The sequence below is a fragment of the Chrysochloris asiatica genome, unplaced genomic scaffold, assembly GCF_000296735.1.
Source record: "Chrysochloris asiatica unplaced genomic scaffold, ChrAsi1.0 scaffold00017, whole genome shotgun sequence".
NCBI lineage: Eukaryota > Metazoa > Chordata > Mammalia > Afrosoricida > Chrysochloridae > Chrysochloris > Chrysochloris asiatica.
This window is the reverse complement of record NW_006408535.1, coordinates 15,985,085-16,000,917: the sequence shown is the minus strand read 5'-3', so window position 1 is coordinate 16,000,917 and position 15,833 is coordinate 15,985,085. Positions and strand designations below refer to the sequence as shown.

General features: G+C 39.4%; 1 protein-coding gene across 1 annotated transcript in view; it reads left to right on the top strand.

Moving 5' to 3' along the window:
* The first annotated feature begins 2,743 nt into the window (after positions 1–2,743).
* AKAP6 (A kinase (PRKA) anchor protein 6) overlaps positions 2,744–15,833 on the top strand; it is a 516,985-nt gene continuing 503,895 nt past the window's right edge. The window contains exon 1 of the mRNA XM_006835360.1: positions 2,744–3,095. Within this exon, the coding sequence (XP_006835423.1) occupies positions 2,772–3,095 (324 nt within the window). The 5' untranslated portion in view covers positions 2,744–2,771. The remainder of the gene's footprint in view (positions 3,096–15,833) is intronic.

Below are 15,833 nucleotides of genomic sequence, written 5' to 3'. Positions count from 1 at the left end.
AGTCTTACACGGTCTGCAACAGAAACTCAGGGTCATAACTGTGGGGTGTCTTGCCCCAAATAGCATAAAAATGCATTGTGCCTCCTAGGTGTACACTAGGTGATGGGATATATTGTAGATTGGGACATAAACTGCATTGATCTGATTCTTTAGTATAATTTTTAGTTTATTGCAGGATGTATGTTCCAGAGGAAGCTTGTCATGATTTAAGGAATTTCAGATAAAGCATAATGATGCACTATCATTTTTAAGTTAGGCAAGGTTCTTCCGCAGGAGTCTGGGGGCAAGTGGCATTTCTTTTTTTGGTTTGGGCTGAGTCTGTTTTCTTGGAAGAGAGAACCAGAATGTCTTCTTAATGTATCACCAATTCTGTGTCCTTGAACTAGAAACCAGTATCAACCTTTGTGGTGTGTGTATTGGATTCCTTCTCTGGAGCCAATACAATTAAAAATTTAAAAGTGATTTGGGAAATCAGACTTGGAGTCAGTCTAATGACAGGGTATGGTTTATTAGGAACTGGAGTTTTATCCCTTCTGGTGGAATTTTGATACATTCTAATTTGTTTCTAGGAATAACTCATCTGTTATTGTTATTGTTGTTAGGTGCTGTTACATTGGTTCCAACCCATAGCGACCCTGTGCTCAACAGACCAAAACACTGCTTGGTCCTGTGCCATCTTCACAATTGTTGCTATACTTAAGCCTATTGCTGTTGCTACAGTACCTGTCCATCACATCTAGTATTATTGCATCAAAAACAAACAAACAAATTATGTAGAAGGCTGGTTAAAAATGTGAGCCCTGGATGTCTCCCTCTTGAAATCACATAAAATAAACTGCTAAGTGAAGCATACATACATTTTCTAAAGCAGACACCAAAATGATAAGCCTGTGTAATGAATGACCTAATCTTTTGATTTTTTGCAAATAACTTTGCTTTCAAAAGCATAATTCAAGATTTAGATGCCTAAGAAATTATGGAGTGGAAATAGGTCTCAGCATTGCTGGGCTTCTGAAATAATGGATCATGGGAATAACTTATTCTTAATATGTTTTTCCTAGTTCAACAAGTATTTTTAGCCCATTTATGCTTTCCTGTGTGGAAATTTACATGCTCCTAGTAAAAATCTTTATCAGAAAGATACTACCTTTTATTGACTGTGCCACAACATTTGACTAGTTGTGGATCATAGTAAATTATGGTTAACACTGCAAAGAACTAGAATTCCAGAACACTGAATAGTGCTCATGTGAAACCTGTACATAAGCCAAGAGGCAGTTGTTTTAATAGAACAAGGGGAATGCTATGTGATTTAAACTCAGGAAAAGATGTGCATCAGGGTTTTATCCTTTCATCATACTTATTCAATTTGTATGTTGTTGTTATGTGCCGTGGAGTCGGTTCTGACTCATAGTGACCCTGTACAGGGTTTCTGAGGCTGTAAATCTTTACGGGAGCAGAATGCCTCATCTTTCTCCTGCGGAGCAGCTGGTAGTTTCGAACTACTGACCTTGCGGTTTGCAGCCCAATTCATAACCACTACGCTACCAGAGCTACTGAGTAAATAATCCAAGAAGGTGGACTACAGAAAGAGCAACAACAACCAAGTATAGACTATACTCTGACAGTTATATTAATTTCTGATCTTTTTGGTTGGTTATCTTTCATCTTTGAGAGGTTAAAAACTAACTTAATATGTGTTGTTGTTGTTGTTGATATATGCCATGGAGTCAGTTCCGACACATAGTGACCCTGTACAGGGTTTCCGAGGCTGTAAATCTTTACAGGAGCAGAAAGCCTTCTCTTTCTCCTGCAGAACAGCTGGTGGTTTCGAACTGCTGACCTTATAGTTCGCAGCCCAATTCGTAACTACTACGCTACCAGAGCTCCTTCATTCTGATTATAGTATGTTTCAGGAAAGTAAAGATTTTAAGGAGCTCTGGTAGCATAGTGGTTACGAATCGGGCTGCGAACCTTAAGGTCAGCGGTTCGAAACTACCAGCTGCTCCGTGGGAGAAAGATGAGGCTTTCTACTCCCATAAAGATTTACACCCTCGGAAACTCTATACAGGGTCGCTATGGGTCGGAACCGACTCGATGGCACATAACAACAACAACAACAATTCATTTATATAACATATAGCAGAAAGGAGCAACATCTCCTGAATTTAGTACTGTTTTTCTGGAAATAGAACATCTTCCCTCTGTAGCTATCCCATGTATTGGAAATCCTGCTTGTAATTGTCAAAATGATATTTGAATTCTTCTACAAAACCTCAAAAGAATAGTGGTTTAAATGAGATAGAAATATGTTTTTCTTGTACATAAAGAAGTCCAGGGGTAACAGTTCAGGACTATATGGCAGCTCCTTGTTCTCAATTGCAGTTGAGTTGATTCCAACTCATAGCAACACTATAGGAGCTAGATAGAGAACGTAGTTTTTAATTCCAGGCAGGAATGTGCACAGCTGAAACTCAAGATTTTGTTACTAAAAACAGGGGGAGAATGGACGTTGGGATACTCAATACCACTATGATTTTGTGCTCTTATAATATGCTGAGTCTTAGTGCTACCCTGTAGAAAGTGAAAACACCTCTTTCTGTTTGTACTATGAGTTATAGTTTCTTAATTTAGAAATCTGGCTTAATTTAGAAATCCTGTTTCTTCTGTGAAGTATCATTTCTTTATTTGGCAATGTTGCCTGACTCTTGCTCTCTTCTTTCTTCTTGCCTTTTAGCTGTTTTGGAAAGAAGCAAGGTTTAGACTTCTCCATGTTAACCATGAGCGTGACACTTTCCCCACTGAGGTCACAGGACCTGGATCCCATGACTACTGACGCTTCACCCATGGCCATCAACCTGACACCTACTGTGGAGCAGGGTGAGGGAGAAGAGGCAATGAAGGACATGGATTCTGACCAGCAGTATGAAAAGCCACCCCCACTGCACACAGGCGCTGACTGGAAGATTGTCCTCCACTTACCAGAAATTGAGACCTGGCTCCGGATGACCTCAGAAAGGGTCCGAGATCTAACCTATTCAGTCCAGCAGGACTTGGACAGCAAGCATGTGGACGTGCATCTAGTGCAACTCAAGGTAAGACAGGTCTATGGTCTCAGGCTACATTAAGGACTGAGATCTGAAAAAGCCTCTGGCACCTGGAGCCTGAGTTCTGTCATTCCCAATGAGGAAATGTCCAGGAAGAAAAAGAGTCAGCCTGTCAAAGGTGGCTGGGCTTCAGGTTGAACAGGCCTGGTGTCTTATTACCACAATTTCTTGGGAGGAAGAAAGTACAATAAGTAGAAACAGAATTAGGTTTCTAAGAGAAGTTGACTATTATTCTCCTCTGTCTTTCCGACTTAGAAAGCAAAGGTGGTAAATGATAAAATTCGTTGTTTTGTACTTGAGTCACAGTGACCCTATATGACAGTCGAACTCCTCATAGGGTTTTCTAGGCTGTAATCTTCACAGGAATCCTTGTGTGGCTCTGTGGGTTAATGCACTGGATCGTGAGGTTGGTGGTTCAAGCTCACCAGGTGATACCAGTTGCTCCTCAGAAACCCTAGATAGGGTTGCTATGCGTTGGAACTGACTCAACAGCATTTAACAACAGCAGCAGAAGTCTTTACAGGAACAGATAGATCATTGGCATTTCCTCCTGCAGAGCGGCTGGTGGGTTCAAATCACCAACCTCATGGATTTGAACTTCCAGCCATTTGGTTAAGAGCCAAATATTAAGCCAGTAAAATAGGATAGAAGAAAGATGAAAATTTCTTTAGAAGACTACTAAAAATGTTGTGAATGTTTTAAAAAATATTCGTGTCGGTTAACTTCAGAGAGTAACACCAACAATAAATTAAATTAAAAAGTTAGTAAATAAGATGAAAATTTAAATTTCAAATAGGAAAGCAATATTTTTGTGTCATTTACTTGGGATTTGAGAAACCACCTCTAGGGTGATTTGCTTGTCTTTTCATCATTTGTACTTTGATTTTCCTCTGCCCTCTGTCTATATGCATCCCACAACGTGGTGTGTCTCCCCTGCGGAAAAAGATGCTCTAGGAAGGCAGGGAATCAAGTCACGTGGTGATATCTCAATGAGTGCTGAAAGGATGAATTGAATTGTCCTCATTCATTTAACTCTAGAGTTTCTATCGCTATGTTTTTGATACTTCTTTCATCAAGTGACTTAACCAACATTGTTTGTAATATTTCCAAATATTCTATAATAAACAGCCCTTTACACATTAAGCCCAAAGTCAGTGAGTTCTGGTGAATGCCTGTGGTTTCTGAAAGGTCTACACACTTGTTTAGTTTTGGTCTCTGGTGTGGCATTATGGGTCAATGCTCCAGACTGCAAAGCTGTTTGAACTGCAAGGTCGGCAGTTCAAGCTCACCAGCTTCTCCTCAGAAACCCTATACAGGGTCGCTATGGGTCAGAACCGACTCCACGGCACTTAACAACAACTCTGCTCTTCAACTTAATGAGCACTTTAAGACATTAACTTTTTTTTATCAAATTCATGTCAATTTTCTGAATTTCCACGTCAATCCACATGACTAACGGCCAATTTAAGAACAGAGTAGAAACACCACAAAACAACCTTAATAATAGTTGTTGTTGTTGTTATGTGCCGTGGAGTCGGTTCCGACTCATAGTGACCCTTCATAGGGTTTCCAAGGCTGTAAATCTTTATGGGAGCAGAAAGCCTCATCTTTCTCCTGCAGAACAGCTGGTAGTTTCGAACTTCTGTCCGTGATATTAGCAGCCGGATTTGTAACCTCTACACAACTCTCAATTGAGGTCTAGAGGGGCAGACATTGTCCTGGGTAGGGACAACCATCTTGTGTGGTTTCCAATAATGACTCAATAATGACTTGGTAAATAATGACTTGGTAAATGACTCAATTTATTCACTTACAGTATAAAACAAATGCTACAACTATTGTAGCAACAACTGTGAGATTGGCGCAGGACCTGACAGTGTTTCGTTCTGTTGTGCGTAAGGTCCCTAGGAATCTGTACTAACTTAAAGGCACCTAACAATAACACAGTGATGAGAATTCTTATCTAGGTGCTGACTATCCTGTTGCTAGGAGCCATACTGAAGACTGTATTCTTTGATCAGTAAGGACTTCAAGTACTCTGCACTTACAGTAGCAAAATTGTATAATTTGCATTTCGCAGGTTTGTTAATGAATCATCTTCCAATCCTGATGTCACATTCTTCTTCATATAGTCCAGCTTCTTGGTTTATTTGCTTAGTATACAGGCCCTTACCTGCCTGTGGGCTTGTCATCTTTCTTTTTCCTTGTGTATGCAGGGCCAGCCACGTTGGAAGTTCAGATGAAGCAATTGGCAAATTTTTGCTGCATGGCTTTTGCTGTTCCCTTTGCCTAGAAATTCTCTCCCCCTATCTATGCAGGTTGAATCTTGAGTCCCATCAAGCGGCCAGCTAGAGACACAGTCAAGTTCTAACATCTGGAGCCCCCAGACTGAGAGCAGGGTTGGGCAGGGGGTGGAGTGTAAGGTTAGAGTTTTTGTTTGGTGAAGGACAAACACAAAACATCTGCATGCCTTGTACTCCCTCTCATATTTCTTGTTTTCTAAGTCTTTTCATTATAGGCTTCTCTACTATCATACCAATGGATCATTTTTAAGGAAAAACTTGAACAACGCTTTAGGGAAATGCTCAGGATCGGCTTGGCATCTGGTCTTATGTTAAACATCACTTTCTCCAAGAAACCATTTTGATATGTCTTCTTAAAACCCCCATCCCCTTCTGTAGCATTATCTATTTTATTTTCCAGCCTTGTTTTTTTTTAATGAATTTTATCACTAGCTACAATTATTTGTTTGTGTTTTCTCCAAGGATCTGGATTGTCTAAGTCTGTATTATATTTCTGTTGCCTAGGACAGGGTCTGGCACTTGGGGGGAGTCTCATTTCACATCGATGGTTGAGTAAAACCAAACCAGTTGCCATCCAATCAGTTCTGACTTACAGCAACCCTGTGACAGGTTAGAACTTTCCCCCAGGGTTCCCAAGGCTGCAGATCTTTATGGAAGAAGATTGCCGCATTTTACTCCCATGGTCTAGCTGGTGTATTCAACCCACCGGCCTGAAGTTAGTGACTGAAGGCTTAACCACTGTTCCACCAGCGCTCCTGTAGTCAATATCTGTCTTCCCATAGGCAGGCTTGCTTGGAAATCCTGGAAGGAAGGCTGCTCAGTGAGGACTGAATTAGGACAAAGTGTTACATGAATCAAGGACCATGTGTGCTTAGGGCATTGGTCTCTCATTAAAGTTGTTGTTGTCATTGTTAAGTGCCAGTGAGTTTGTTCAGACTCATAATGACCCTGTAAAGCATTCCAGAGGAGCCTGTTGGTAGGTTTGAACTGCCGATCTTGTGGTTAGCAGTGCAGTGCTTATCCGACAGCACCATACCAGGACTCCTCCTATTAAAGGGAGATACGTTAAAGAAAGTCCTGGTGTGGTGCTGTGGGTTAATACGCTGGTCAGCAAGGTTGATTTGAACTGCAAGGTTGGCAGTTCAAGCTCACCAATCCGTCCTCAGAAGCCCTATACAGGGTCACTATGGGTCGGAATTGACTCGATGGCACTTAGCAACAGCTTAAATGAATGAGAAGTTACAGGGATATTGCCTGGAAATGCTCTGTATAGGGTTTTTTGTTTTGTTTCTCTGTAGGGGTCTGAGCCTAGCTCCCACACCTCTATGCTCCTTTCTTTGTGATCCCTCCTTTGCTAACGACTGGTCGCTATATTTACTCTCAGGTCTTCTAAGCCAGAAGCCAAACTTTTCTTTAAACTTAGCTTGAATTATCTTTAAAGTCATGGTGTCGATCTTAAAATTTATTTATCAGAGACCACTCTTATCTACCTTACTTCCAAGTTCTTAGGGGAAGTGTTACTAAAATCTCCAGGATAAACCACTATTATAAAATTCCCAAGGGAATGGTTGTTCTAGAGAGTGAATAAAGATATACAACTAAAAACTGGAAACAATGAAATATGTTATACTGAGTACTTTTTCCCATTCTTTTTTTAAAAACTAAAAATGTAATCCATATATTTTGCCTCTGGGTTTCCAAATATTCTTTAGTATAAAGTATGAGAAGACAGCTGAACCATTTTTAGAAACCACTCCCCACACCCCCACCCCCAGGCCACTTTGAATTCAAAGCTGTGCTTTGCAAGAAAATCAGACCAAGAGCTTTAAACAGTTTGGACTTATATTGAAATGCTGGTATGGATGAAAGTATTTGAGTTTTAAACAGATAAGTTAGGCATCTCTGCATCCTGACTAACAGGCTTCTCAAAGAGTATATTATTTTTATCCATGACAGCAAAAAAGTGTCAGGATTTAGATTAGCTAGCATGGGATAAATGATGTGGCTTCATGAAGTGACCCACTTTAGATAAATTTGTCTACTGTAAACCACCTCCACATGAAATTTGTGTCTCAGAGTACTCGACAGAGACTCTTATGCTAGATGTTCTGACTGAGCTGTACCCAGATTGAGATGTATCTGACATCTGGACTAAATCATCTAGATAATCAATGACTCACTCAAATGGGTCAGGAGGACCTCTGAGTAGGGGGAAGCCTCGGTTTCTTACCAAATCTGGGATTCAACACATCATTTGCACCTGATGAACTGAAGAGGGAAGTCCTGGATTTTCTAGCTATGTAATTTTCATTAGCAATTATTGCTAGTGGCTATTGAGTCAGTTGAAAATGGGATTTAGAGAAAAGTTATAAATATAAAGTATTTGAGGTTAACTCCAATGTGAAATGTCTGAAGAAACTAGCCTTATTTTGGTTGAAAAGTGTCACATGGGTTTTGTAATTCAAATGGTTTTAATAAGCAGTGTCTCTGTAATATGAACACTGGACTGTGAACCACAATGTGGGCAGTTTAAGCTGCACCATGAAAGAAGAGGAGGCATTTTGCACCTGCAAGCTAAAGATTTACAGCCTTGGAAACGCTATACAGGGTCATTATGAGTCAGAACCAACTCAACAGCCCTTCATAACAACAACAGCAATAATACTGGTATGAGGTATTACTGAGCAAAAATAACCACCTTTCTTTGTAGTCTCGGGTGGTAAGATGTTTATAAGGGCAACCTATAAGAGGCAGAACATGAATGAACTTTTTCCTTGCCCTAGAAAAATTCAGGGGTGAGCAACATTTTTTCTGCCAAAATTTATAACATCATCCATGGTCCATCCAAAATCATCAACTTAAAAATTAGCCTGTTATATTTGGTGGAACATTTATTAACTCACCCTAATGGGATGGTGTCCTGGTGTAGTGCTGTGGGTTAATACACTTGACTGCAAAGTGTGTTTGCTCCTTGGAACCCTATAAGGGTCACTATGAGTTGGAAATGACTCAACAGCTTAACAACAACAATGTGATGGCTAGAACTGTGGTTGTCAATGGCAGGGCTAGACCAAATGGTTTCGTGGGCCTTAAACAATCTATGGGCCGGATGTTTCCCACCCCTGGTTTAGGGCAAAAATTAAATGAATCTACAATGAAGAATTCTATGTGCAAAATATTAAAAGACACAGGAAGCATCAAAAGAAGATGGAAGGAATACACAGAGTAACTGTACCAAAAAGATTTTAATTCACGTTCATTTATTTCAAGAAGAAGTTTATGATCAAGAATTGATATTGAAGGAAGGAGACCAACTGCACTGAAGGCACTGGTGAAGAACAAGGGTCCAAGAATTGATACAATACTAATTGAAATGTTTCAGCCAATGGACTGAAATGCTGGAAATGCTCACTGGTCTGTTCTGAGAATTTGGAAGACAGATATTGGCTAACTGACTGGAAGAGTTCCTTATTTGTGCCCATTTCAAAGAAGAGTGATCTAACAGAATGCAGAAACCATCAAAGAATATCAGGCATATCATACACAAGTAAAATTTTGCTGATGATAATTTAAAAAGCATTACAGCAGTATATAACTGCTGGAAATTGAAGCCAGATTCAGAAAATAATTTGGAATGAGGGCTATCACTGCTGATGCCAGATAGCTCTTGGCTAAAAGCATAGAATACCAGAGAGATGTTTACCTGTGTTTTATTGACGACACAAAGGCATTTGAGTGTGTGGATTAAAACAAACTATGGATAACATTGAGAAGAATGGGAATTCCTGATCACTAATTGTGCTCATGTAGAGGTTGTATATAGACGAAGAGGCAGTCATTCAAATAGAACAAAGTGATACTGTGTGGTTTGAAATCAGGAAAGATGTGTTTCAGGGCTATACCCTTTCATTATACTTAATCTGCTGCAAAATATGTATTAAAAATCTATTAAAAGACAAGATGTCACTTTGAAGATTAAGATGTGCTTGACCCAAGCTGTGGCATTTTCATTTGCCTCATACACATGTGCAAGCTGGACAATCAAGGAAGACTGAAGAAGAATTTATGCCTTTGAATTATGGTGTTGGCAAAGAATATTGAATATACCATGGACAGTCAGAAGAATGAACAAATCTGTGTTGTAAGAAATGTATAGCCAGAATGATCCTTAGAAGGGTGAAAGGCAAGACTTTTTCTTATGTACTTTGGACAAGTTATCAGGAGGGACCATTCCACAGAGAAGACTGTCATACTTGGTAAAGTAGAGGGTCAACGACAATAGAAGACTGTCAAAGACATGGATTAGAAAAGTGGATGCAACAGTAAGCTCAAGTACAACAGTGGTTATAACCATGGTACAGGAAGGACCGGGCAGTGTTTTATTCTGTTGTATGTGGAGTCGCTATGAGCCAGAACTAACTTGACAACACCTACCAAGAAAAGTATGAAGTATAAGATAAGATTTCTGATTTTCTTATACTGGAGAGTTAGGATGTGAGTGTGGAAGCTTCATTGTTTCTCACGCTTTAGTTATTCATTTTGTTAGGAAGAATATGCAGTGTAGATGCACTTTCCTTCATAGCAGTAGGAGCATGCGGCAGTTAGAGTGGGGATATAAATGAACTTCTAAGGTTGCTATCTAATTGATTCTGACTCATGGTGAACCCCCTGTGTTCTGGAGTAGAACTGTTCCATAGGGTTTTCTTGGCTGTATTTTTTTCTCTCTCAATCCCCTCCATATACCTTAGTTAACAGTATTTACCTCTAGTTATTTTAACTATTGCACTCTTTCCTTTGTCTCCTACTACCTTCCTCTTTCTTCTCCCAACCTCCCTCTTGTTGTATATTGCCTGCCCTATCACCCACGTTAACATATGTCTACCCACTAGCCCATGAACAATTTTTCCTCCTCTTACTCCCACCCCTTTTCTTAACTTTAAAAAAATATTGGTCTCAGCTATATTTGTCATTTTGTGATTAACTGATTTTACACAGCATAATGTTTTCCAGGTTCATCCATGCTGTGAGGTATTTCTCAGATTCATCATTGTTCTTCAGTGTTGCATAGTATTCCATTGTGTGTGTGCACCAAAGTTCGCTTAACCAGTATGCTGTTGCTGGACATTTAGGCTGTCTCTCTATTTTTGATGTGTAGCTTGTAGACCGCATACCCAAGGATCCTGTTTGCTTATCCATTTTGCTCTCTATGTCTCTTAACTGCAGCATTTACTCCATTTACATTCAGTGTATTTCTTGATAGATAAGAATTCATTGCTGTCCTTTAGCTGTGTGTGTTTTTTTTGTAGTGTTGTTGGTTTCTTTGTTCCACATAATTTTCTCTGCTGAGTTCATTTTGTTTGTGGGTTTTCTTTTCATTGTAATTTCTGTTCTGTTAATGGTTACTAAATCTTTCTGATTTTTCTCCTTTTTAAAATTTTGATGTGCAGGTGTATTAAAATTCAGGGCAAATCATAGGTCATCTGTCATGTAGTAAATGTTTCCCTATTTTAAACAGTCTATTTTATCTTGAAATCTACTTGACTTCCTTGTCATTTGGAAGTTTTGTATCTACACTATTCCCTCTTTTTTGCTTTGTGGTTGATTTCTTGAAAAATTGATACCTCTGTTTCCCTATTTTCAGTCTTGTAGGTTTGTTTTACATTAAATACTTCTATATCTGCATTAAATTCTGGGTGGTGTTGTTATGTATGGTAATCTCTGGTTGTTGTCTTTGGTTGTTGATTCTCAGTCCAAAGAACATCCTTTAGAATTATTTGTTGAGTTGGTCTGGTTATTACAAATTCTTTTAATTTTGGTCTATCAGGAAACTTCCAAATATTACCGCTGAGTTTGAGGGATAGCTTTTTAGGTATATTATTCTTGGTTGGCAATTTTTTTTTTTTTTTTCTTTCAGAGTTTTGTCTGTGTTATTCCATTGCCTTCTTGTCTGAACGGTTTCTGCTGAGAAATCAGAGCTTAGCCTTAATGGTTTTCCTTTGTAACTCTTCATTTTTCCCCAGATACTCTCAGGATTCTTTCCTTATCTTTGGTTTTGGGAAGTTTGATGGTGATATGTCTTGGTGATTTTCTTTTGGTTTCTGTCCTTTTTGGGGTTTGCTCAGCTTCTTACATACTTATCTTCTCATTTTACATGATGTTACGAAAGTTTTCTTCTAACAACTCTTGGACAATTTTCTCTTTGCTTTTTATTATCTCTTCTTGTTCTGTAATTCCATCACATGTAAGTTGTTCATGCTCATGGTGTCCCACATAACTCTTAGGCTTTCTTCAGATTTTTTTGTGTGCTTTTTTCCAGTTATTTTCCTAGCAGAGATTTATCTTCAAGCTCACTAATTTGGGTTTCCATTGCTTTGAACCAACTTTTTTGTCCTTTCATTGTATTGTCCATTTCTGAGATCTTAGTATTAATATTCTGGATTTCTAATGGCAAGTTTTGTATTGTTTCCAAATTTGCATCTATTTTGTCTATTTGCACTTAATAGTGTTTTCCTGAATTCTTCTGAAGTTTTTATTGTGTTCTCCTTGCTTTCCATGATCATTCTGTCAATCTTTTAAAGGCACTTAAATATCATTATTTTGAAATCTTTTTCAATTAGTTCTATTACATTTTCTTCCTCAGAAACATTTTCTGGCTCTTCATTTTGGTTATTTGTTTGATCCATTCTCTCTTGTTTCTTCATGTGAGCTATAATTGAGTATTGTGTTTGGGGCATTGTGGTTTGTCTTATTTGTATTTAATTGATAATTGTATGGTGATTTGTTCTTAGGCTCTTACCAACTGTCTACTGTGGTTATAGTTTGAGAATGGAAGCATGTACGCCATTCTAGTTCACAGTTTGTGTACCACAGGTTAGGGAGGGCTTGGCTGCTGTCTATTCTTGATCAGGTTGTATAGAAGCTGGTATTGGAGCTTGATTGGTGGGTGGAGCAGCAAAGGGTACAGTTGTGGCTGGGTTGTACAGGTACGGTTGCTGTCTCCTGTTATATGGGAAAGAGAAAATCCCTCCCCCGATACACAAGAAAACAAAACAGAACAAACAAACAATGAAAAGAGAAAAAAGTAATAAAAACAGGCAGCAACCTGAAAAAAAATAACATAATAAGTATAAAGACAAAAGAGGGACAGGGAAATGGAACTATGGAAGAGAAAAATAAAAGAGAAAATAAAAGGAAGACGTTAAAACAACAACAACACTCTAAATGGTTAAAAAGAAAAAAGGACAGGAAAATGGAACTATAGCAAAGAGAGGAAATAAAAGGAAGAAATAAAAATATATACTTTGAAAAACCAGGGGGAGATGAAAGGAGAAAGAGAGAGACTAGTAAAGAAAGATAAAAAGAGGGGGGGAAAAGAGGGAAAAAAGAGGGGACATGAGAAACAGAAGAAAAAACAAACAGAAGTGGAGATAAAAAGGATAAAATTAAGGGGAGTGGAAAGAGAAGTTGAAGTAGGAGAAAGAATAAACAAAGAAAAACAATGAAACAACAACAACGAAAACCTACCCCCCAACAAACAAAACAAAACAATAAACAGTGCAGCTGTTGCACCCAGACAGGAGAAAATTCTGGAAGGCTCCTGTAAGTCAAGGAACCCACAAAGTAGGTGTGGGAGGGATGTGATAGCAGCATTCCTTGACCTAGATGGAGCTCATTTTAGTCTCAGTGTTACTATGTTCAGGACACTCAATCCAGAAGTATTTTGTGAAAGCCCTTGATGGATGGAGCTGATTTCAGTGTCTCTTAGGATTACAGGGCAGCTGGGGGCAGGATGACTGATTAAATGCTGGTCTGATGACTCTGCAGGTTCTGTAGGTCTGGAACCATGCCTGCATGAATCTAGGCACCAGAACAGTGCACCAGAGTGGCAAAGCTAGTCTCCACCCCACACTGTCGTAGCTCCCAACCACAACCACGTGGCTCCGAACTCCCAGAGAACAGGGCCTGCACTGGGGATGGATGAGGGTGGGAGCTGGCTATCTATCTGTTCCCCAGGTAAGTGTGGGGAAAAGGATGGAGTCAAGACTTTCCTGTCACCAGTGTGAATAGGCTCTGCCAGGCCACCTTCTGTTGTCAAAGCTGCTCACAAGATTTCTGCACTGTGTCTGGCCACCTGTTCACCAGTCAGGCTCCCTCTCTCACCGTTCTTGCTCGCCTTCTCTTCCCAGTGAGCACTCACTCCACTTCTCTAACCTTTCCTCTGAACTTCAGGGCTCCCAATTTTTCATCTGTTATCTGTTTCATTTGATCTCTCATATCTTTGTTGTAGAGGGTCCATGTAGTGCATCTACATAGTTCGCCATTTTTCTGAAAGTTCTTGGCTATAATCTTAACAGAAGCAGATCACCAGACTTTCTTCTGTGCTACCACTGTGTGGACTTGAACCTCCAATGTTTAGGTTAGTAGTTGAGCACAAACGGTACCTTGGGTCTATGGGCATCAAGGTGTTGGTGTTAGTTGCCATTGAGTAGATTTGACACATGTGACACGTGGCAGAGTAGAACTGCTCCACAGGTTTTTTGTTTTTGTTTTTGTTTTTCTCTCTCCATAGGGTTTTCAAGGCTGTTACCTTTCAGAAGCAAATTGCCAACCCTGTCTTCTGAGGTGCTCCTGGTTTCAGTAGCCAACTTTTGGACTAATAGTGAAGCAGTTTTATCATATTCTCTGGACCACAAGCTTGGTTTGAATCTCAAGGTGGGTGGTTCAAACCCACCAGTGGCTCCGTGGAAACTATACAGGGTCACTATGAGTCAGAACCACCCAATGGCACTTAACAACAACAACAACCCTGAATAAGGAAAAGGGAGAAAATTTCTTTCTGAAATGGTATTTAGTTGTGAGTTATTTGCATCAAAAGCAGGGAGGAGAAAGAATTAAGAGATGAGCCTGTTTAATGAGAAATGTTAATAAATCAGCTAATTTTAGGTTGTGGCATGAAGATACAGTTGTTCTCACCCTTAACTGCATAGTAGAATGTCCTAGGAAGCTTTTTAAAAACCCACTGCTACCTTAGACCAGCTACCTCAGAATCTAGGGATCAGACATTAGTACTTTTAGAGGTTCCCAAGTGAGTCCAGTGTACAACCAAAGGTAGGAATCACTGTAAGCAAAACTTTTTCAGCTTAGGGCTTTCTTATATATCTTGTTTATTCCATGAATCTTTTCTTTGTCCCCAACAACACAACCAGGAATTAAAGCCATATTTTGAGAGGTAGAAAGTTCTAGGTAACTCTTTTGAACTTCTTCAACTCTCCAAGTACTGTTAAAGACAGTAAAAATGAAGAGAAAGAAAAGGAATGCCAAAGAAGGGTATGTGCTTTAAATGCACAGTTTGTTCTTATTCTCTTAATATTTTTAAATACAAAAGGAAAACTCAAGATGGATAAAGTAAATGCTCTGCTCTATTTTCATTCTCACAACTTTTTATTTATTTATATATTTTTTATTGTGATTTGAGTGAACGTTTACAGGGCAGATCATCAGTTTTACATTCAACAAATCATATATACTTTGTTTCATTACAATTATTATAATCCCTTCCATGTACCATCAGTTAACAGTATTTCGCTCTATTTATTTTAGCTCTTTTTTTTTAAACACTCAGGCATATATAATAATTTAAACTACCAAAGGGCACATTTTACAGGTCTGCCTCCTGACCGCCAGCTCTCAGTCCCTCTCTTTCCATGAATCTAGAGTCCTCAGCTTCTCCCTCTCCATGACCCCATCTCTGCCTCCATCTCTAGTGTCCCTGCTTCTCTGGATAAGGTTCCACATTCCGCTCATGCTCTTCTCCCTTGGTGGTCCTAGGGTCCTCTGTTTCTGAACTGTAAGATTTACTCCCCTGTTTTTGTTACAAAAATTCTACCTTTACAATTGTGACAATCGCAAATTAGTCATGATAACAATTACTCACTATTGAATCATAAGAATCTTATTCCAATTCCTTTTTTATTTTTAAATGTTTTATTGTGAATTATGTGATAGTCTACATGGGAGAACATCAGTTTTACATTCATCCTATTATATATTGTCTCATTGCCATGGTTAAAATCCCCTCCATCAATCAACCAAAGGGTATACTCTACAAGTCTGCCCCCTGGTCATCAGCACACAGCCCCTCTCCCTCTCTGGGTCTAAAGTCTCCAGCTGCTCTATTTCTCCATGTCTTCATCTCTGCCTCCATCTCTGGCATCACTGCCTCTCTGGGTAGGGTCCCGCTCTCCACTCTTCTCGCTTGATGGTCCCAGGGACCTCCACTCCTAGACTGCAAAGTTAATCACTCCCCTCCTTGCTACAAAATGTCTACCTTTACATTTCCAACCCTCACAAGCAATCCTGATAACAATTATTCACTATTGTATCACAAGAGACCTATCTGCATTTCCTTTCATCAGCCCCGCCT